Source organism: Pelodiscus sinensis, chromosome 1 (assembly GCF_052426305.1).
Source record: "Pelodiscus sinensis isolate ZL-2025 chromosome 1, ASM5242630v1, whole genome shotgun sequence".
NCBI classification, from domain to species: domain Eukaryota; kingdom Metazoa; phylum Chordata; order Testudines; family Trionychidae; genus Pelodiscus; species Pelodiscus sinensis.
This window is the reverse complement of record NC_143052.1, coordinates 159,781,205-159,804,440: the sequence shown is the minus strand read 5'-3', so window position 1 is coordinate 159,804,440 and position 23,236 is coordinate 159,781,205. Positions and strand designations below refer to the sequence as shown.

At 43.5% G+C, this 23,236-nt stretch overlaps 1 protein-coding gene across 1 annotated transcript; it reads right to left on the bottom strand.

Moving 5' to 3' along the window:
• Positions 1–154: 154 nt before the first annotated feature.
• LOC142819667 (tyrosine-protein phosphatase non-receptor type substrate 1-like) lies at positions 155–21,390 on the bottom strand. The gene is made up of 6 exons (XM_075908175.2): positions 21,172–21,390; positions 9,898–9,979; positions 6,348–6,710; positions 5,445–5,756; positions 3,922–4,023; positions 155–2,046 (listed from the first exon to the last, which is right to left on the bottom strand). Exons 1-6 carry the CDS (start codon positions 21,172–21,174, stop codon positions 1,916–1,918), a joined length of 993 nt encoding a protein of 330 aa, XP_075764290.2. The 5' UTR covers positions 21,175–21,390; the 3' UTR covers positions 155–1,915.
• Positions 21,391–23,236: the final 1,846 nt, after the last annotated feature.

Below are 23,236 nucleotides of genomic sequence, written 5' to 3'. Positions count from 1 at the left end.
CTGGGCTTGTTTAGTTTGGAAAAAAGATTAAGGGGGGACATGATAGCGGTTTTCAAATATCTAAAAGGGTTACAAGGAGGAAGGAGAAAATTTGTTCTTCTTGGTTTCTGAGGACGGGACAGGGAGTAATGGGCTTAAAGTGCAGTAAGGGAGGTTTAGATTGGACATTAGGAAAATTCCTAACTGTCAGGGTGGTCAAATATTGGAATAAATTGCCAAGGGAGGTGGTGGAATCTCCCTCTCTGGAGATATTTAAGAACAGGTTAGATAGACATCTGTCAGGGATGGTGTAGACGGAGCTTGGTCCTGCCTTGAGGGCGGAGGGCTGGACTCGATGACCTCTCGAGGTCCCTTCCAGTCCTATGATTCTATGATTTCACTGGCTACTGAAATACAACCAACTCTGTAGGGGAATATTGCAGATGTGTGAGCCAGTGGCACATGTGAGCCTGGGCTGGGTAAGCTGTACTGGTAAGTTATTTTTAGCCAGTACAGCTTACTGGAAAAATTCCCTGTACGTAGGGTTGCCAAGTGTCTGGTTTTGAACCGGACAGTCCAGTATTTCAGCTTTCTGTTCGGGAAACAAATTGAGGAAAATATAGATGTCCGGTATTTTCTAAATAAGATGTAATGTAGATTGTGATGTAATGTCAAGTGCGTCCGGTATTTTTGTTGAAACCACCTGGCACCCCTATGACTGTTCGCCATTCCCAGCCCCTTCACTTGCTGCTGCATTTCTGTGTAGAGTGCTGGAGTCTGAAGGGGAAGCGGGGAGATTGGGAGTACTGCCAATCCCTTCCCCCACAGTCCTCTACACAGGTGTGGCAGAAGCGTCAGGGGGTAGCTGAGTGAGTCTGTGCAGGATAAACTTAAAAAACAACAAATGGTCTGGTAGCACTTTATAGACTAGCAAAACATGTAGATGGTATCATGAGCTTTCATGGGCACAGCCCACTTCTTCAGATGCCAGGGGGTCTGTGGAGGAGGGACAAGGACTGGGAGTTCTGCCTCTTTACCTGATGAGAGTGGCAACAGACGAAGGAGCAGAACTGTCAGGACCTCCTCCGGCTGCCATATTGCCTCCAGCTCCATTCCACAGAGGTAATGTGGGATGGGAGAGGAGGGGAGGGGAAGAGCGTGGGGGGTTCCTGGCCAGGGGGTGGGCCAAAGTCACATGGGATGGTCACGTGCCTGCCCCCTTTGCTTGTGTGCCCTCCTCCTCCCATAGCAGTAAAAATGGTTTATTTGCACTACTGGTGACAGCACCCACACTCCATGCTGTATCTGAATTAAACTAGATGGTGAATTTTTGACAGGCTGCTGTTACACTGGAATGTAACAGGCAGGCAACTCCTTATCTTACACATGACGTAGTTCGTATTTAATGGTCATAAGTGACTGGTACTTAGATTTAACATGACATCTGAAAGGCAGAACCCATAGAATAAATATCCCCCTGCTGTTCTGATGGGATATTGGCTCAATACCGATTTGGAAGGAAGAGTACCACGACTTGCTGGAGGAGCACAATCACCTAACCTTGTGGTCAAGTCCATAATGCTCCAAAGAAGTGCATCGTCTCCCCCAGGCACACAGTAACCTGGCACTAGGTTGGGCACCTTTTAAAAAATATTATAGGAGTTTCAGTGCCCCTTATGTGCCTGATTACATGCTTATCATCTTATTCCTGAGAATTTCAATGAGTGTCCCGCAGTCTATGTTGCCCTGCTTTATTCCCCTTGTTTCACAGCCTTAGGTTTCAGTAGCAGCAGGAACAAAGTCATATCTGTTGCTCGAGTCTAAATGCTCCTGTCCGTAATCGTCTGATAGGCACATCCAACACAGAAGACTGCAGTGGAATGCAACATTTTCTTCTTCTATATTTCAGCGCCCACATACTACTCTTGACAATAGCTCATAAAGTAGATCCCGGATAATGAGTAAGCAATGAATAGATTGTATCACTCTGGCTTGCTGGTGGGGGATGTGTTTCAGCTACCTCCGTCAATTCGCTTCCCGCGAAGCTCTGTGTGGTGGACCTGAATCCTAAAACAGGTAGATAATACAGCGCTTAGCTCCAAACGAGACAGATCAATAATCAATTCAACATCCAAAGCTGTGTTTTATGTGTATAAAATGTGCTAAGTGACTCCAGTATTTTAACAAATTATATTCTAATTTATACAGAATAGGGATACATTTGTCTTAGAGTTAGACAATATTCACCCGCTAATGCAACTATATTCCTTAAAACACAATGCACACTGTAGCTTTTTTTCACAGAAGGACAATGCACATCCTCGTACTCGGATAGGAACACAGTTTTATTTTTATAAGGTTGTATAATTTCATCACTCACTAATGTTAATACAAAGCAAAACTGTAAGGCTGCTATTAAATTCTCCTGTTAGGTGGAACTAAAGCTTATATTTACCAACCCAGCAGATGATGTTTTTTTATGTCAAGCACTTTTTGTGGGGAATATTTTATTCAATCCTTATTGTTATTCCGCCCATTGTGCACATGTGTCTTTAAGATGCGTTAGTGACACCCCACTGGGAGAGCTATTCTGAGTTCCCTTTAAAGTGCATGTCTGCGTGGCCATGCAGAAGACCATCAATGGATTCACACTTAACTCCCCCAGCCCAGGGGCTATGGCAGAGAAAGGTTTTTATCCCCTGGACCCAGTCCTGGAGGTGCTGTAGCAAGAAGTGCCTCACTTCCTACCCCAGCCCTAGAGCTGCTGTGATGGGGAAAGGCACTCCACTCCAGCCCAGGAGCTGCTATACAGAAAGAGGGCTGAAGGAATCCTCTCTTTCTACCACAGCCCCAGGGCTGCCTGCACCCCAACCTCCCCCGCCCACCCTAAAGCCTGCACCTCCATCCAGAACCGTCATCCCTCCAACCTCTGCCCCAGCCCTGAATCCTCTCCTGTAATTTGGACGCCACAGCCCCATCTGGAGCTCATCCAACACTCCAACCCCTTGTTCCCCTCCCACCCCCCTGTCCCCACCCCCACTACACATCTTGTTCATATTGGTGCACATAGCAAAACGTATTCTGCACATGCATGAGAAAAAATAGAGGGTACACTGAAGGCACTGCACCAATACCTGATGGGTGCTGTAATTGTACAGCACTGTCAGGTTTTTTTTTTTTTCAGAATCAGCACCCACATTTAGTGATGATGAAAGGTGCAAGGCTGGCAGCCCTGGGCATGGAGTCTCTTATTCACCCAAATAATATGTAGATCATGGGCAGCAGTAATGCAAGCAGCCCCACACTACCTTGTCAATGAACCTTAATGCCAAACTTGGAGGAAAAGGGTTGGCATTAAGTCTCCATGCTTACTCAGACCTTGGCCTGCCTGCTCAGATTGCCAACAAAGATATCAAGTAGGTCCATTGTGGGGAAGATTTGCATTATCTGAACCCTTATGGACGGGGAAAAACTGAAACCAGCAACACATTTTCCACACGTCACCTTTCAGCTGGAAAAAACTCTGGGTCACTTTGGGCTAAGGATGAATTGAGACTGGTGACCTAGAGGTCAAAGGTTATCTATGTCCTATTATCCACCTCATTCCTTGTATATTTAGATAAAATGTAAAAAAAACACGTATTACCACCTTTAGTTTACTACTAATCAAGCTTTTTCCCTAGCTTTTTTGTTGCAGCTCTTCAGCTGTAAACCCCCAGCATCTATCACTTAAGTTAAGTGAGACTTTACATTAGTATTAAGTCTTATATCAAGTTGATATGTTTCTCTCTAATGACATGAGGCCTAACAATAAACATTGAAGTTGTTTGGATTCCTTCAAAAGAGAAGGCAATGGTGCCACTTGTACAGCGTTATAATGAATCAGCATATATCACATTAACTGTAAATAAAAAAAGACTAAAGGAAGAGCTAAATACTCACTGAATTTCAGAGACTTTGCCAGAATTATTGCTGCCAGTATTGCTAAGAGAACAATCGCTATGACAAGGTTCCAGAGCAGATTGTAACCTGAAGGTGTTGGTGCTTTAGAAAACAAAGTTTAGGTAAATTATACAACAGCTATTTAAGCATACACACCGATGTAACAACTCAGGAAACAAACTCTTTCTTTTTGAAGAAAACTACAAGGGGAATTTAGGCAGGCAAGATATATTTGCTAGAGTTGGTAGGAAAGGAAATTTAGGTCCCGTGGAAAATTGTTAGTTTGATGTTTCTTTTCATCCTAAATTGAGATAAAAATAAAAATATCAGAAATTCTAAGGGAATAAATGTTCAGAAAAAAATAGATTCCATGAAGCTGACACAAATTTTTAAATTTTTCTGGATCAAACCAAAAATATTTTCTTTTGAAACAGTGTAAAGTGCTGACATTGCAAAATGTCAATTGAAAACATTTGATTTAGAATTTTACCCTTCTAAAAAATTGAAAAATGTTACTGAAATTGACATTTTCCAGCAAACATATTGTAAGTATGATGAAATCTCATAGTTGATCTAACAAACAATTACACAGTTAAGTGCTGTCATTCCTACTCTTTTACAAAATTGCTGTTTGGATTACTAACGATAATCATACAGAATTTTAATTTCACAAGGTCATAATGGTATAAGCATTGGATTAAGACTCAGGACATTTGGCTTCTATTCATTCACAATAATAATAGCAACTTAAATAACTCAGAGGTTGGTATTTAGAAGCTGAGTATCATACTAACATTCAGACTTTGTTTAACTGTGTCCCATGGACTGCCGATGGAATTTTGGCTCCTATGTACTTATAGTCCATTTGAAACTGAGAGTTAATTATTTATTAGTTGCAAGTCAGAGCACTATAAAGCAGAAGTATCTTTAAATATGTGGGCCTTGGTCTTATTACTCCATCTCTGTGAGCTCTCCCAGTAAGGCTACGTCTACACTGCAGAGTTTTTGCGCAAAAACTCTCGGAGCATCCACAGTACAAGTGTGTTTTTGCATAAGAAAATTTACAGTACATTGTAAGAAGACAGGGATTTTTGCACAAGAGTTATTCCTCTTTCTACGAGAAATAAGCCTTATTGCACAAGAGCTCTTGCGCAAAAAGATGTGTGTGAACAGCAAACGGGTTTCCTGTGCAAAAACAGCCAACCGGAAAAAGCACAGGTGCTCTGATAGCTATTCTGTGAATGGCAATCAGAGCTTTCTTGCGCAAGAGCGTCCATGCAATGTGGATACTTTCTTGCACAAGAACTTTTTGCGGAAGATCTCTTGCACAAGAACCTTGTGCAAGAAGCCTGTAGTGTAGAAGTAGCTTAAGTGTCAACTTCAGTGCATACAGAGGAAACAATGAAATTTAAGGTCTTATTTCACTGTGTACAAATCAATGCTGGCACATATTTCCTAACACAAACACAGATGAACATCTTGAAATGCCAACAACAACTTGGTAATGCACAGTGCACATTTACCTTTATCTAGCTGTTTCAGGGTGAGGTTTTTCACAACTGGCATTTTCAGTGAAGAGTGATTCACTTGGCAGGAAAACAGGGCAGATTCACTCCAGTCATGTCTAGAAACAATTAGGTTACTTATAAAGGAGGAAGTCCCATTGCTGTTGTGGAACAGAGAGTCATTCCTCGTCACGTTAATGAGCAACTGGCCATCCTTAGTCCAGGAGAGCTGGATGTCTCCAGGATAGAAGTCCCAAGCACTACAAGTTAACATGGTCTCCTTGTCGATGGATGGAGAAGAGGCCAAAGAAACCCCAACAACCGGAAGAGCTGAAAGAGGAAAAAGAAATCTAGTCACTTCTCTCTGCAGCTCTTTACTCGAATGCCTCAGAGGTGTTACCAGTCCCTGTGCAACCGGGGCACTGCAGGACAGCACAAGGCTGGGTGAGGTAAAGCAGCAGGTCTCCTGTGAAGCTAATGAAGTGGGGTTCCAGGGGCCTGGCTCAAGGGTCAGAGCATTGATGCCTCCTCCACAACTGCCCTGAACTGCTCTGCCGCACCAGAGGGAGCGGCTCAGTCCCTGAGGGAGGGACTGGGGGGATATAAAACAACTGGTGTTTGTGTTCATGGGGTGTACCCTGGAACCAGGTCTTAGCTGTTACACAGGAGCTGAGGGAGTCTTTGATGCACCCCGCCACAAAGCCTATGGTAAATGGGAAGCTCATACTGGCTCAGATTGTCACTTCAGAGCATAGTTACCACAAAGCAGTCCATTCTCCACAGCAATGAATGTCACACAAGCATTTCAGACTGACCCTGACCCACACATCAGAGCACTGCAGCATTTGCATGGCTGCCCTTCTAAAAACAAACATCAAAATCAGAAAGGGAGATGGATGGAACACAGCAGTCCTGGCTCACCTGCCACAGAGAGGGAAATGTGAGTCTGGCCTAGAGTTCTCACAGGAGGAGGGATTATCTTGTCCAAGGTACAGCTATAAACACCAGAATCTTTGACAGAGACTCTCTCCATAACAACCCAAACCCCTTTTGTCGTCTTATTGTAGTCTAGGTTTATACGCTCTGTGCAATTTCTGCTCCAAAAGGTGAAATTTCCAAGCTGTATATAACACAGCTCAGCAGAGCTGCCATTTCTTCTCAGAGTTATGGCCAACCCTTCTGGTTCTTCTATGCTCTGCGCGCACTCAGCCTTCACCATTTCGCCCTGTAATGCTGAGACCATCTTTGCACTCGGTGCAATGGAGGTGTTTTGGCTCGTCAGCCCTAAGTGGGAAAGGAAAAAGGAATGGGTAAATTGCAGGATTGTCGTTTGTTATTAGCATCATCATTGTTATTAATCATTTGTATCACACTAGCACCTAGAGCAGGGCTGGGCAAGAAGCAGCTCAGGGGCCAGATTTGGCCCATTTAACACTTTGATTCAGCCAGAGGACTGCATCTGGATGCTTTCTATTTATACCCTGCAGCCTGGGCCATCAAATTTCAAGATGGTGGCTCAAGCAGCAGGGGCCAAACCGGAAAGCCCATTAAATAGCTTCAACAACCCCAGGACAGCTACCAAGCAACATGGTATCAGTAGGAATGAGAGCCACGAGCTCTTGGCTGTATTTTTAATTCAAAGCCTCCAGGCCCAAACAACTTTGAGGAGAGGCTAGTCCCCAGCCCTGCCCCATTTGCCCAGGCTCTGCCTTTTCCATGGGTGGAGCTGTCCTATGACCATGTAACCAAAATTCATTAAGTGCCCCCCCCCCTGCAAAAATTATTGCCCAACCCTTACCCACAGTCTTCAGTCACACCCTGGGCAAGTGCAGTACAAACACGTAATAAGAGTCTCTGCCTCAGACAGCTTACAGTCTAATAGATTTTACACTCCCAGTAGAGAATGCAGAGAAATGGTAGGCAGACACTGAGAAATAACATGCCCAAAGTATACATCTTGCAGTGGATTTGGTTTGGCTCACTGGCCCTCAATGGGAAAGGAAAACAGAACGAGTAAGTTACACCCGTATTAAAGAATGGTATAGCTCCTTCACATTCTCTAAATAGAGATGTGTAAGGAGAGAAGTTAGGTTGCTAGAGGGCTCCATTACAGGATTAGAAATTTTAATTTAGGATTATACCTGAGGATCTGGGAAATTGTTAAATCCTTTGTTAATAAATAGTTTTGCATCTTAAATTGGATGCATTCAAGCAGAGGTGAGCAATACTTTTTGCAAGGGGACAACTCCAAGAATTTTGTTAAGCTGTCACAGGATGCACTTTTCTGCTATATTGGTGGAGGAGGTTCATGGTCTGGGACACAGTTTGGGTGCAGGAGAGTGCTCTGGGGAAGGGTTTGTGGTGTAGCAAGGGGTGTGGGGTCTGCGAAGGAGTTTGGATGCAGGAGAGGTTTCTGACCTGGGGGCAAGGTGTTCAGGTGCAGGAGGAGGTACAGAGTCAGTGACGGAGTTTGGGTGTGGAAAAGGGTTCTGACTCGGAAGAAAGTTGAGGGCCTGCAAGGGGGTGTGAGGTGTGGGCATTGGCCCTGGCCAGGAGGTGCATACCATAGGCAGTTCTCAGTCAGTAGTGCAGCAGGGAACTCAGGTAGGCTGTCAAAGGAACATTAATCAAAGGAATCAGCTGCTGCTAGAAAAGGTACCTCTGCGTGCCGCCTGTGGGGAGGGGACAGCAGGTTCACCATGCTATCTGTGTCCACATGCACTTTCCCTGCAGATCCTATTGGTCTGTTTTCAGCCAATGGGACCTGTGACCATAGTGCTTGAGGAAGAGGCAGTATATGAAGACCTGCCTCCCTACTTCCTCCAAGGGAGAACACAAAGACAGATTAGCTAGTGGCGGCTGCCAGCCATTTCCAGGAACGGCGAGGCTGGGGTCATGGCAGGCAGGCAGCCTGCCTAAACGCCCTGCTGCATCACAGGGTTTTTAGCAATCTGAAGGCGGGAAATGTTCGGCAGTCTAGATCCTGCCCACTGGCTGTATTTTGTTCCCCCCTCTGTAAGAGTCATCCTTAGCAAGTCTACATCACCTTTAACAAGACAAATGGTTGTTCTTTTATAAGTTGACACAACCCCCTTACATTCCTGGGTCAAGTTTGCTCTTGAGTAAGTGGCTGTGGATTATTCCTATATATTGTAAGATGGGGTGGGCAATCATTTTTTCAGGGGGGCCACTTAATGAATTTTGATACTTGTCATGGGCTGGCTTCAATCCCTACCCCCAGCAAGGGTGAGGCCTAGGATGGAAGGGGTGGGGCCTGGGACTAATCTCCCCACGGAGTTGTGTGGGGCTGGAGACTTTGAAGTATAAACAGAGCAAAGGGCTTGTGGCTCCACCACTACTGCATTGCCTGGCAACCATCTGGGGTTGCTGCAGCTATTTAAAGGCCTCCTGGCTCCGGCCCCTGCCAGGGCAGCCCCGTGACCAGGAGCCCTTTAAATAGCTGCAGTAACCCCAGGCAGCTCTCAGGCAACGCGGTAGTGGTGAGGCCGGGCATCGGGAGCCCTTTAAATTGCTTCTATTTAAAGGGATTATGGCTCCTGGCCCTGCCACTATCACATTGCCTGGCAGCCACCTAGGGTTGCTGTGGCTATTTAAAAGACTCACAGCTCTGGTCCCTGAGTAGGTAGCACTGCAACTGGGAGTTGCGAGCCATTTAAATAGGATCATGATGCCTGAGCCCTGCCTGGAAATTCGGTGGCATGGGCTGCAGGATATAAATAAAAAGTGGCCAGATGTAGGCCACAGGCCTTTTGGAATTAATCCAGAGTATCTCCACTGGCTCAGAGGAGTTATCCTGCTTTACACTGGGGTAGCTGCCAGCAAAATTCAGCCCAAATCTATACTCCACATCTTGATTTTATTGTGATATATTAAAAACACCAGAACAGCCAGAGTACCTGAAATAGGAGCTGGATTAAAGAAATTCCATCACCTGGAACTTTCTGCATTCATTGTTTTTTCAAGTTTCTTATTTTGAGTTTTGATCCTTTATTTGGCCTTTGGTAGGTAGAGTGGAAAAGAGTGAAGGAAAAGTAGAGCAGTTTGGTTTCAACATTAATCCATGAAGAAACTGAGTAACGGTAGCTTTCAATGATTTGCCTCTTCGGAAAAGCAGCGTCAACAACAACACTGACATTTCTGAAGGGGGAGGTCACATCATAACCAACTCTACACAGGAAACAAATGGAACGTTTAGTGCTTTAAGATAAGCCACTTGGAAAGAGGCAGGAGTGTTTTCAAAATACTGACCTGACAATGTAGTACTGACTAGATGGCCAATTTTTCAATCAAACTCCACTGAAGTCAGTGGGGGTAAATCCAGGGTTCTATCTGGCTCATCATTTTTGTAATAAATATAGGAGAAAATATACCCCTGTCACACTCCAACCCATCCAGGGGCAGACACACATAGATCTGGGAACTGGGATATTGAACAGAACTGTGTGCTTACCTGCATGACAAAGAATGAAGAACATTAAAATCACTGGTAATTTAGTCTCTCTTCTGAGCAGCTGAAGTTCCCTAGGCAGCATCTGTAAAACACTTTCGAGTTAACCTGTGCCTGCCTGGAAGGCTCTAGTCCTTACTATCATGAAAAGCATCTATTTGGTTTTCAGCCATGTTAGGGTTTCAGAGGCCACCCAGAACTTATTTCCAAGGACATTTCAAAGTTAAATTAATTATATTAATTGATATATTATATAATTTATAAATGGTTATCCTATATATAGAGTCCCAGTGTCTGTGAGTCTGTAACGCCGAAATGCTGGCTGTTCCCTCTGGGCGGCCTGTGCTGCATGGGGAGTACGGGGCCCACGTGGCCTCTTGTGCTGCTTCCCGCAGCGGCCTGGCTGAGCGGTGAAGAAGTCAGCCGAGCGCCACGGTGGGAGGCGAAGGGGGGCGGGGCAGTGACGTGCGGTGTGACAGCGGCTCCAGGCCCCACCCCCTGACCGTGAACATCACCACCCCGCCCCCCCTTTGCCTCTCGCCGTGGCACTCAGCTGACTTCTGTGCCACTCGGCCAGGCCACTGCGTGGGAGCAAGTGGCACAAGCAACCATTTGGGCTCTGCGCTCCCCATGCAGCACGGGGAGTGTGGAGCCCAAGAGGTCATTGAGAGAAGGACAGAGAGAGAGGCGGGAGGCGGAGGAGAGCTGAGAGACAGAGAGGAGGAAGCAGTAGGAGGAGAGAGAGAGAGAGAAGACCAACATGGAGGAGAGACCTGAAAATCCCATCTTATGATGGGCTAATTGGCTACTATTAATAATAATAACTGTAGAGGATTTTGGTGGAGCTGAGCAATTTGCACAGCCCAGCCAGTGGTAGAACATCATTATTAATGAACATAGAAATGAATGAAATGCCTCAGGAGGTTGTGGAATCTCCATCACTGGAGATATTTCAAAGCAGGTTAGACAGGTATCTATCAGGGATTACCTAGATGGTGCTTGGTCCTGCAGTGAGGGCAGGGGGCTGGACTTCATGACCTCTCAAGGTCCCTTCAGTTCTAGTGTTCTATGATTCTCTGAATATTACTGCAACTGGTCAAACACCAATCTCCACCTGTTAATAGGCAGATATTGAGGTGGCAAGAGGTTTTCCCATGATCCATCACTGAGAATGATGCTCCCCACAGAAAAAGTTAAAAACGTTACATGTCAACTGGATCGAGACACATGTTAAGGGGGCTGGGTGGAACTCTGATGGGCAAGAACAGCATTTCTGGGGGGTCCCCCATGAGATTGCAGAGCAGCAACACAAAGGCCAGGCCACTTGTTAAAGCCATGTGATCCTTGGTGAAGAGCACTGGATTAGGGGGCTTTCTAGATAGAAGGCCCAGGGCTTAAAGGAGGAACAGAGACAGGTTTAAGTAGTGAGAGTCTGGGGATTCACAGAGACAGGTGTCCATGACAGCTGCTTTGTACTATCAAAAGTTTAATGGAATGGAACTTGCACAGTACTTTATTAAAAAAAATCTGCAGCGTCGATTTCTGCTGCAAACAGGAGACTGATATATGAAACCTTGAATTTCCAACCTTGTCACTTAGCAAAAGAGCAGGAACATGGCAGGCGGGCTCTGAGCAGCCATATAGCCTCATGTATACAAATTGAGCAATGGCCCTTTACACAATTTGATAGCACACTGGTGGCCCTCCCTGTATTTTAGAAGCTAACAGAGCCTTGCCAGGGCAGCAGAGAGTGCATATAGTTAGGCCTTGCCTGTTGTATATGTAATATATAAAGGAGAATGTTTGTAAGTTTGTGCGCTAATAACTTGGATACTATAAGAGCTACCACAACGAAACTTTGCATGGGATAACCTTTCATCCAGGAGAAGGTTTTAAGGTACTGTACTTTTGGACCTGATCGGGCCTGAGCTCAAGCTGTAAAAAAATAAAAAAGTAACCCACCATGCTGCACTGCAGGGGCTGCCCCGCCCATCCTAGGTCCCATGCCCGCCACCTGTGGCCCCAGCACCATCCGGGACTCGCCCCCTCCCACTGATGAGGTTACATAAGCAACCCTCTTCCCCCCGCCCTGCACCAGCATGCAATGCCCCAACCCCCACGTACAGAATGGCTCGGGCACCCACCCTGCCCCCCCTCGGCACCTGCAGCCCCAGGCGCAAGCTGGGGCACCCCTCCCGCATGTAACCTCCCCTCCACCCAGGGTCGCACCCCACCCCTCTGGGGATGATGTGGACCTATATTTTAATCCCTATAGAAATCAGTGCAACTTTTTGACCATTCTAAAAAAGATAATGGACTACTGTTTTTCTACATTTTGTTCTTCCAGTTTCCTGAGCAACACCGGGTAACTCCAGCTAGTATTTAATAAACATGGTTAACTGGACCCACCCCACCCATGTGGTCCCTTCATATTACATTTGTTGTGTAAAGAAGTAAACACAAATGAATAGTCTCTGGCTATATCTACACTCGTGGCTTCTTGCGCAAGTAATATGCAAATGAGGCTAAGCGTGGCATATCGCTGAGCCTCATTTGCACACCTAATGAGCCGCCATTTTTTCAGAAGAGGCTCTTGCGCAAGGAGGAGCGTCTACACTGCCCCTTCTTGTGCAAGAAAAACCCTCTTGCGCAATGCCGGTACACCTATTACTTTTTAGGAAGAACGGCATTGCGCAAGAGGGTTTTTCTTGCGCAAGAAGGGGCAGTGTAGACGCTCCTTCTTGCGCAAGAGCCTCTTCTGAAAAAAATGGTGGCTCATTAGGTATGCAAATGAGGCTCGGTGATATTCCATGCTTAGCCTCATTTGCATATTACTCGTGCAAGAAGCCGCGAGTGTAGACATAGCCTCTTTGGTTTTGGTCCATATGACTTTGGACTTATAGGACATATATTGCCCTCTTCTGTACCATGTTTTTTTAATTCTTCTTTGGAGTTTCCCTAGAACATGGCAGTGCTATATCACAGCTCTTTATTTGGGACAGACTTTGATGAGCTTTGCCCTTATTTTGCTCTTCATTTGTATGTACCCTTATCTGAAAATCTTATCATGGAGAAAATTTGGCATTTGTCTCTGGGAGATGCTTTCACAGAGTTTTGAGAACTTTTTTTTCAGTTCCTCCTGCCCGGCACTTTAAGCCAAGATTTTCAAAAAGCCCAAATGAACACTGGTGGATCTGAAAGCAATCAGTGCACACTCAGCATTTTTGGAAATGTGGTCATTTCATTAGATTAATAGGTATGGACTAATGAGCCTAACCATAAGCATCCATTTTGAAGGTTGTAGTAATTCTTCCTAGGTGCCAGGAAGAAATTAAGGAGGCAGTTAAATATTCTACAGAGCTCAAAAGAGAGTGCCTTGGTTATCTACCACAAAAACCTCCTCTCCCTTTATAAGGAGGAGAAGAATGTAATTGTGCCTGGCATTCACTAGCTACAGTCAAAATTAAATACCAAAACAGCTTTGGCTACTTTAAAGCATTGATGATAGCCCAGTACACGAGAAAGATTTCATTAAAGGCAGGAACTTGGGTGGTGGATGTAGCTACTGTAGTTTGTTTTTTCTCACATACATAATGTGTGTGAGATCCTCAAAAATCCATAGAGCTAAAGTAAACCAAAGCCCAAGCATGTTCAGCCAAACACATGTGCACAGAGTTTGTGGGGAGTCTATAAAACAAAAGCAGAAAAAAAGATGATATGCTTCTAAGCCACAAAGAGACTGAAGAGAGAAGCTTCATTTTGCTCTCACAGCAGTGTAAAGCTGGGCTAACTTCACTGACACCAAGAAAACAATTAAAATAGGATTTATGCCAGCATTCAGCCTTTTTGGTCCACAATGGGGCAAAAAAGCTAAGGGGCTTGCTGCTATGAGTGTGACTACATCTTGTGACGCATACAAATACCTTGCTTCCTGGTATTTTAACCATATCTTTGGTGTTGCAGTTAAACTGTTTGGCAAAAAGGTCATGTGTGGTTGAAATATGCGTTCTTTGACCAGTGCTCCCACAATATAACGGAAGTTGTGTCATTCACAGCCAGCTTCTCTCTGTTTTAAGCACAGTGCACCTAGCCCATGGCTGACTTGTACCTTGCTTTCCCACCCCCATGAAGTTATCCAAGAGGGTACACTTATTAGACAACTGCCTGTCTTAAGAAACTGGCCTGAAGTATCCTTAAAACACAGTGGACCAAATTCAAGTCCAAAGGATGAATCCCTCTTCCTACACTTGTAACAATATGCCATATTGGAAGATCTGTAGCCATATTAGAAGGCCTAAAGCCTTTCTCTGCAGCCAGAATTAGGAGCAGCAGTCACAGCTGTAAAACTTAGAACCACATATTCACATTCCATCTAAGTTGCATTAAAATAGCATCACATCAGGCTGTTAAGAAAGAGATCCTGTCCTAATGGCACCCACGGTCACCAGATAAAGAACTAGATCTCAAGATGGGTAGAGAAAACTTAGTTAACAGCATTTTGTCTGGCAAGAAACTGTTTATCAATAGTTGAGGTTGTGGAATCCTCATTCTATGATTATGGTCCTCATTTTCTTATTGTTTGTGTGTATGTTCTGTGTTTTGTTTTTAATTGTTTCTGTCTGTTATATGATTAAATTTGTTAGGTGCAAATCAGCTAAAGTGGTGGGGTATGATTAGTTAGGTAATTCAGTTACAGTATGTTACAATTTGTTAGTAAAATTATACTAAAATAATTGGTTAAGGTATACCGAAGCAGGATTCAAGTTTCACTTTATAAAGTGGGGCCCAAGAGGGAAACCAGCAGGAAAGGAAAAGAGGAAATAAAGGGAAAAGGAAGAAAGAAACAGCAGAAGGAGGAGGAAAGATCTGGAAGAACTCATCTCAAGACCCAGCCTAAAACCACAGCTTCCAGAATTCCTGTGCATGACCATGACATGTAGCAACCAGAGAGCTCCAGAGAGACATATCTTGCCTGGCCATTATGGGATGTTTGCCTGCCTTTAGCAGGAGTGTTAAGCATGACACTGTGGGTTGGTCTAGACTGGTATGATTTTGCGCAAAAGCAGATGATTTTGCGCAAAAACTTGCTGCCTGTCTACACTGGCCACGAGTATTTGTGCAAGAACACTAACTTTGTACTGTACAAAATCAGTGCTTCTTGCGCAAACACTTTTATGCTCCCGCTCAGGGATAAGCCCTCTTGCGCAAGTATTATTGTGCAAGAGGGCCAGTGTAGACAGGCAAGTTAATTTATTGCGCAAGAAAGCCCTATGGCTAAAATAGCCATCAGAGCTTTCTTGTGCAAGAGAGCATCTGCACTGGCATGGATGCTCTTGCGCAAAAGATGTCTTTTGTGCAAAAGCATCCATGCCAGTGTAGACACTCTCTTGTGCAAATACTTTTAACGGAAAAACTTTTCCGTTAAAAGTATTTGCGCGAAATCATGCCAGTCTAGACGCAGCCAGAATGTTTAGCATGTGTATTCTGCTTGCAAGAGAACTGTCAATAAATAGAGAGTAAGGATATTACTGTGTAAGGCTCTTTCAGTGATAAAAGATCCTGAAGACCCACAGGAAGTTATGCCCTGAGCCCTAGAAATTGGATAAGGATGTGTGTCCTTATTGTGTGTGAATGACAGAGAAATCTGTGTGGGTAACAAATTTGGTGGAGAATGTGGGCAGCCTAAAGTTGTTTGGACCATATTGATCTAGCCCAGTGTTTCTCAACCTTTTTTTGCTCATGACCCCCTTCTGAGCCTCGTTCATCTCTGTGGCTCCCCTCATAGCCACTGTTAGTTGGGAAAAAAGGTACATAATTTACCTAATGTTCTGTTTTTTCCATGTGGCCCCCTAGAGGTAGGGCGTGGCCCCTGGGGAGCCATATGGCCCACGGTTGAGAACCACTGAACTAACACAGCAATAGCAGAATTCTAGTGGTGTTGTGTCAAAAAGGGTCACCACCTGCTTGGCAAAATGTTCTCTCTGAAGCAACAGGAGGGAAAGGAAACCAAGCAAAGGGACCAGGGAGGGTAGGTGTTTAAATTAACAGGTTTGTACCTGGAGCCCTGGGAACTGGGTAAAAGTTCATGTCCCTGGTGTGGCTATGAACAACAAAGAAATCTGTGTGGGTAGCAAATTGGATAAGGATATGTGTCCCTAATGTGTGTGAAAATGACAGAGAAATCTGTGCAGGTAACACATTAGGACAGTACCTGGAACACAGAGTGGGCATCTGCTCCAGCTCTGCCAGGAGGCCCTTAATGTTAAGCAACAGGTTGTCTATGTTTACTTAAAACCATTTTTTCTGTGACTTGGTTTAAAGAAATTTTCAATTACCAGAGTCTGTGGACTGGTGCAGCTTCCAGTTCAGGAAGACAGCAAGCCAGTCACTGGTATGAAAAAGGTTGAGAAACATTGGCCAGATCTTACTCATCTTCCTGCAAATTATAACTTTCAAAAATGAAAAAATGGGTCTGATTAATCAGATAGAATCAATCACAATTATCAATGAAGAAACCAATAATGGAAAAGAGGCGGGATGTACAACATAAAACACGTACAGCCCAGCAAACAGGCAATTATTTTTTTAATTGCTTTTTAAGCAGCAAGTTTGGAACAAAATATAGTAGAGTGCCTATCATCCGACCTAAACGGGACCGACACATGGTCGGATTACCGAATATGTCGGATGATATGGACTCTACTGTAGAGAGCAACGGAACAGCTGATGCCACTCCTGCTGGGACAAAGCGTCTCCGGCAGAGCAGCATCAGCTGTTCCATTGCTCTCTAGGAGCAGCTGCTGCTGCTCCACTGGGTTAGGTTCTCTTATGGCACAAAAAGGATAGCAACTTAATACATTTTCCCCCATGAGGATTCCTCTTTTATGGTGAGTCCTCAGCTAATGTTGAAATAGTTGAATCAGCTTAGACACCAATTCCTATTGTCAGTTTAAGAGATGGTGTGTGGCAAGAGTCTGTCAAACACACACAGACCAGTGATTTCCAGGTGGCAGATAGTTTCTGGGGAACTCTTATCAGGTGGCATTGTCTAGAGAAGTGTTTCTCAACCTTTTTTTATATATATAAAGTACCCCTTTTTCCAAACAAACAAACAAACAAACGTAGTACCCACAGCACCTACAGTTTCCAGACACACCATTTTTTTCTACCATTGCAACACATTTGTTTAAACAACTTAATCGTAGCCGGGCGGGTGATGAAATGTTTGGGTGTAAATACATAAATAAATAAATAAATAAAACTTAAAACAAAAATTCAGTTTTCCAAATTTCAGGTGTGTTGATGTACCCCCAAACTTCTCCCGAGTACCCCTAAGGGTACTCATACCACTGGTTGAGAAACATTGGTCTAGAGCAATCTGAAGCTTTTCTAAGTTCTGCTGGGACTACCACAGAAATTGCACAAGAATCAGGAAGATGTAATCAGCTCCCTGACTTTGCTATGTTGAACCGTCTTGGAGAATATGTGTGTGTGTGTGCGCACACACGTAAACTCACAGTAGTAGGTGGTACTGTTATTTTTATATTATACATGGATATATTTTAAGCCTTAAATTTAAACAATGACGTGTTTTGACAAGCTGTCAAAACTCATATTTCTGTGTGTCAATGGATGTAAAGTGACATACCAGTATTATGTAAGCACTGTTGGTTTATTTAAGCCTTTGTTAAACATCTGCATAAACACAGTTTTACCTCTGTAAAACAAACCTTTGAACTAAGACGACAGCCTCTTTCCCCCTCCTTCAATATTAGCAGATACTAGACTTGTACAGAACACACACAGAGAAAATATTTCTGACTAGACTTTTTCTCCCCAGTGCACCTCTGTGGCTCTGAGCGCTTTACAAACAAATTCAGTACTTCACACAATAATTTAAAGACGACTCAGGCACATTATTGTCAAATAAGCAACACTAAAGCAAGTCCCCTCCTGAACAAAAATAGCAACCACACCATTAATCCATCAATGCTGTGATTCTTCATGTTCCCCTTTCCTTAAATGGATGCAGAAAAGCATTGGTTTTTCAATGTGGAAAAAAGGTTAACAAATCTGATTGCTTCAGTTTTGGATGTCGATTAATTTTCTCAGCTAAAATGGAAGTGTTCCCATCCAGAATTCAGCTGCAAAAGCATATGGTTGTCAATTTAGCAGGAGGAAGTTAAGCAATTATGAACATAAAATGCTTAAAAATAGGTCTGCATCCTAAATTTGATGTTCCTCTTTTCATTCCTTGCTGAAGTTTTCCTGACTCAAAAATACACACCATACCATTTTGCCAGTAGTGTGGAAAATACATTTCTTTTAAAAAGACAGACAAGGATGGCTTTTGTCTTGAAACATGGAAAGCAGACCTCAGTTCTCTGACCACCTTATATGTTCTAAGTACCATACTAGTATCATTTTGGATTGTTACTTTGCAGTATTACATGCTAAACTACTGCCCTTAATCTAGTAAACCAAACACACAAACCTTTTTACAAGATCCCAAGATTTTGGAATGCAGTTGATTGGATAAATACTTTAGCATATACTTAGATAACTGGAAGGAGAATATTTTGTACCTGTGCTGTGAAATACTAGACTGCTTACATTGCTTGATCAATTCTAGGACCAAGATGAGTGTCCACGTTACCCGTGCATCAAGTTTTCAATACAGTAAAATCAGGTGGGTGGAGATTATTTTATGTACAACAGCAGTGTCTAACTTAATGACTATCTTATGGTCCAAGAAACTACATAATAACTTAAGGGCGATCTGGCAGAGAACACAAAAGGAGGTTGTGTCTTCTCTTCTTTACGATGGCTAAAGGGAATTTTAAAATAAGAACGGTATTAGATGTCGCATCTGGTCTTCCAAAAATTTGCTAGAGGTCTTTTTTGTTGATTTCAGATAAAGACTGAGTTCTCTCTACAATTGACAGTATGTTGGGTGCAGAATTTTTAATGATTGGAATATATGTAAATAAGATGCAATTACCCAGAAATACAGATTGCTAAAGTTCACAGTTTAGGTGGGTGTCAATTTGTGATAACTGTTACGTGTGGCTTATTAACTGTGCACACAACTCTCATCTATGCTAAAATACCCTATGGCTGTTACTCTGTCCTCTAGCCTGCACTTCCCCCGGCCAACCCACTCGCTTGTTTCACTCCCCCAATTACATCTTGTCTTTGGTCTATAAGATCAAGATTGGCATTTACTCAGCTGTCCTTGGAATGTTCCAGGAAATCAGAGTGGGAAAGAGCTAAATTTCTAATGTAAGAAAAACTTGGGGGAGGTGAGTGAGGGGGAGAGAAGTGGGAGGCGAGGATGTGGGGGGTGGAACTTCCCAACAATTTTTTTTCTTTGCAAATCACTTTAAATGCATTTTATCTCCTCTTCTCTGAGAACTAGAATGGTCTGATTTATGTGTGTCTGGTGCTCCTATGATGACTGCGACAAACAGATAGATCAACCAACTTTACTGCAAGTTAAGTAAAGAAAGTACTAAGATGATGACTCTTCCCCGATTGTTGTGAAGGTACAAAGCTGAGACACAAGATGGGTGAGGTGCTATCTGGCTTATTTCTTTCAACAAGAACAGGTTACAGAAGTGAGTGGGCAAGGTTCTGCAGCCTGCAATATGCAGGAGGCCAGAGTAGATGACCTCAATGATCTTATTTGACCTTAAGGTGTAGGAGTACAATAGAAGATATTACTTCACTCACCCTGTCTCTCTGTGACCAACAGGGCTATAACACGCGGCAAAGCTAAATTTGTAAAATCTAGTAATTGTTCAAGATGTCTTTGTGTGGCCCTGAACTGTGCCATTATTCATCTCGCAATATCACAGCAAATGGTAATATGCAGCTTTAAGGTCCTGATCCTTCGAAGACCTCAGCAGTATTTAATTTTGTACACCATGAGTAATCCAGTTGAGTTTATGGACCACTCAGAGCTACCCACAAGGTGCAGAATCGAGCTGCACCTTGTGTAACTCTGTGGGCAGTTTTAGAGTCCTCCGAGAGCCTTTAGAGGGGTTTTTACACATTATTCTCTCATTATTAGTAGTATCACACTTATGAGTGGGTTGTCCCTCTTGTAAGAGAATTGGAACGTTCACACTAGTAATACCTCACCTCCTGGTAAAGCAAAACTTTAAGGATGCCCAAATTGCATAAGGATTTCAAGTTTCAAAACTGTCTGCTATCTCTTTTTCTTCTCTGGTTTGGTTTCTTGGGTTGGATTCAATCAACAGGAAATTTCTTTTTAATTTTTTTCCACTCACCTGAGACTTGTGTGAATAAAAGGTGTAGCCTCTCACTAGCTGTGTAGCAACATAATCCCATTGAGGTCAATGGAGCTGTGCTGATTTACATAACCTAAGAATCTGGCCCAAACACATCATACAATTTTCTGATGACTAGGTGTATGTTCACACAGAAGTTGGAGGTGCGACTGCAACACACAGATAGCCACATCTGAGCCATCTTACTTAAAATAGCAGCATAGCCACATGTGAAGGGTTTATCACACAAGTATATGCCCTGGGTCCCAGGTGTTACTGCAAGTCACACCTCTCCATTAGATATATCTTGGTGTTTTTATTAAACTTTGACAGACTATTCTTCTGTCCTTTTAGCAACCAAAGAACTTTTTCAGTTGGATATAAATGGCCAGTCATAAATATGAAGAAAAATAAAGTCAGTGAGTTTGAAAAGTTAAGAGATCACTTCCAGTCTGTCTCCAAACCTGTGTCATCTATATGAATATGCTGGCTAGATGAATATTCCTATGAAGAGTGAGCAACTAACTCGCTCAGTTATGAACCATAGATGGGGTTCATCTAATTGTTCCTGCTGCCTGTCTTTTTCTTTGTTTCCCCTTTCTCCTTAACATTTGCCTGTCTGTGTTCCAAAATTAGTTGTCACCAGAGCTGGGCAGACCTGGCAGTTAACAAATGTAGATCAAAATGCTTCTAAAGTTACACTTCAGAGTTCACATTTTTAACCCGCCCTCATAACAGTTCACATTCAGATTCAGCATTAATGGTATCACCCAAGCACAAAGTCATAGCAAGAAAACCCCACTATTCCCTATTTCCACCATATTCATTCTCTGTTGCTCGCGGTCATGAATTTTCAGTCACTAGAGCTTTCTTGTCTAAATTGCACTGGCTTACTAAGGCATTTAATAAACCAGCCAGGTAAAGGAGAGCCTGTTCAAGCTTGAAGACAGTTACCCAGCAGACATTCTAGTGACTGCAAACTTACCATTTCTTGCAGCTGGATGCTACTTTCAGCTCATCCGTGGTCCCGTGGCTGAGTTTCTGACCTGTTTATCAAGCATTTTGTGGTCTCCTGCCTTCAGAACCTTTTGATATCTAAAATATACCAGAGCCTGAAGGAGAGGAGCTGGAATTCTTGACATTGTCCTAAGAATAAGAGATGTAGGGAGCAGAGCTCCTGCAACTGAGCTGCTACTGCATGACTGTATTCAGTAAGAATGAGCCCTTACCTTGGTGCAAAGCTGAATCCTGAACGTGCAACTTCCTCATTTAGACCTCTTGTGGCTTTCGCACACACTACCAGCATTTTTAATGGCAGCTAAATCATAATAGAAATTCAATATTTTACATATTATTGCATAAATGGTTTCATCCCAAAGATTTAATTTCAAGCTGTGTTGCTTATCTGGCCAACCCAATCCATATCGCAATATTACCCATATACCTCTGAAGAATTTTGAATAAGGACGTCAGCCATCTGGGAGACTTGTGCACATCATTTCTGAATTTTGGCAAATATTTATATATTTCATTATCTTGCTCCTTTGAAAATCCTCCTGGTCCCTGAATGTGGATTTCACAGGGTAGATTTGGCCAAGAAGCAATAACAGTTCTGCACTTCAGAAATATGTGCTGAATGTGCATCCCATAATTAACCCATACCTAAAACTCATGTTTGGCACCTATGTATTTGTTTTGTAAGAGATTAAGTTTCATAAGTATTCTCTGGACAACTGAATGATCACTCTGTAGAATACACAGTGAATACTTCTCTAGGGAATGAGGCAGGAATATATCCTAGCTGAATAACGGCGGGGTAGCAGGAAAGTTTAAATGACAGGTTTGAGTCTCACCATTCCTAGATGTATGCACAGGAAGGGAAAGCACTGTAAGTTTAACACCCTGGGATGGCTAAGAGTGAGTCATCTGATGTCCAACCACAGACTACCGCTGTATAACCTACACTGTTGAGAAGCCTGGCCTGAGGAAAAGAGCACTGGTTACCCTTTAAATTAGCTTTGATTTCAATGGGAGCATATTCAGGCCCCATCTTCTGCAATAAATGAGAGCATCTGTCATAGCCTGCAACGGCCCTTGTTGTAGTATACGGGGCAAAACTCTCCAGCAGTGTCCCAAATCCCGATAGCCTCTCTAACTGCGAATGATTGAGTGCACTTGTGCATGTAGCCAGCCATCTGCTTAGTGGCTCCAAATTCTAAGGGAGACACTGAGTACCAAATGGTCTTTGCTGCATCCAGTATCAGTGTGGTTCAGAGGAACATGGTACAAAGTTAGGGCCCCTCCCATACCCATTCCTGATGAATCTGTACCCTCTTGGGGAACTGTTAGTACCAACATAGGGAAGGAGTGGCTCCAATATAAAACAAGATTTGAAACATGATTCCCGTAGAGTCACTGAGTTTCAAACCAGAAGGGACCTCCAGATTTTCTACTGATCTCTTGTGAATGACAAGCCTCTCAATTCCATCCTGTTCCTCCTGCTTTAAACCTAATAACCTGGATTAGACTGAAGTATTACAGCCCTCAAGACAGTAAACTGTTGTGTGCCATGGACCGAGGAACAGTGACTGAAGGGCACCTATGGCAAGGGATTGATTTGGTGAGATAAACCCAGATGGTCCTAGCAAGCTGCATGCCCCCATACTGCAGCAGAAAGTAAAAGAAAACAAGCACACAAATTTCCTGCCAATCCAACCTGTGGAAGAATTTCCTCCTAATCCTGAAAACTGTGAGCAGTTGAGACCCGAGCACGTAAGCAGGACCCACCAGGCAACCACCTAAGAAATAATTCTGTGTACTTGTCCCATGTCCAGCTGTTTCCATCTCTGATGTTTTAGAGGAAAAACAAAACACACACACACTAACACCACCACAACCCTGAATACATCAGAAGGGGAAGAATTCCTTCCTGACCTCTACCAGTGACAGGCAGAAGCCCCAAAGCATGGGATTTAGGAACATAAGGCACAGGACCACAATATTTTAGAGCTACAATAAATTTTACTCAGGACCAATCTTTGTTATATAGC

Excerpts from the sequence above, each read along its gene's own strand:
- LOC142819667 (XM_075908175.2), bottom strand. Across the intron at positions 4,024-5,444 it reads CCTGAAACAGCTAGATAAAG|CACCAACACCTTCAGGTTAC; the intron begins GTAAATGTGCAC and ends TGTTTTCTAAAG. Across the intron at positions 2,047-3,921 it reads GGCAAAGTCTCTGAAATTCA|GATTCAGGTCCACCACACAG; the intron begins GTGAGTATTTAG and ends TACCTGTTTTAG.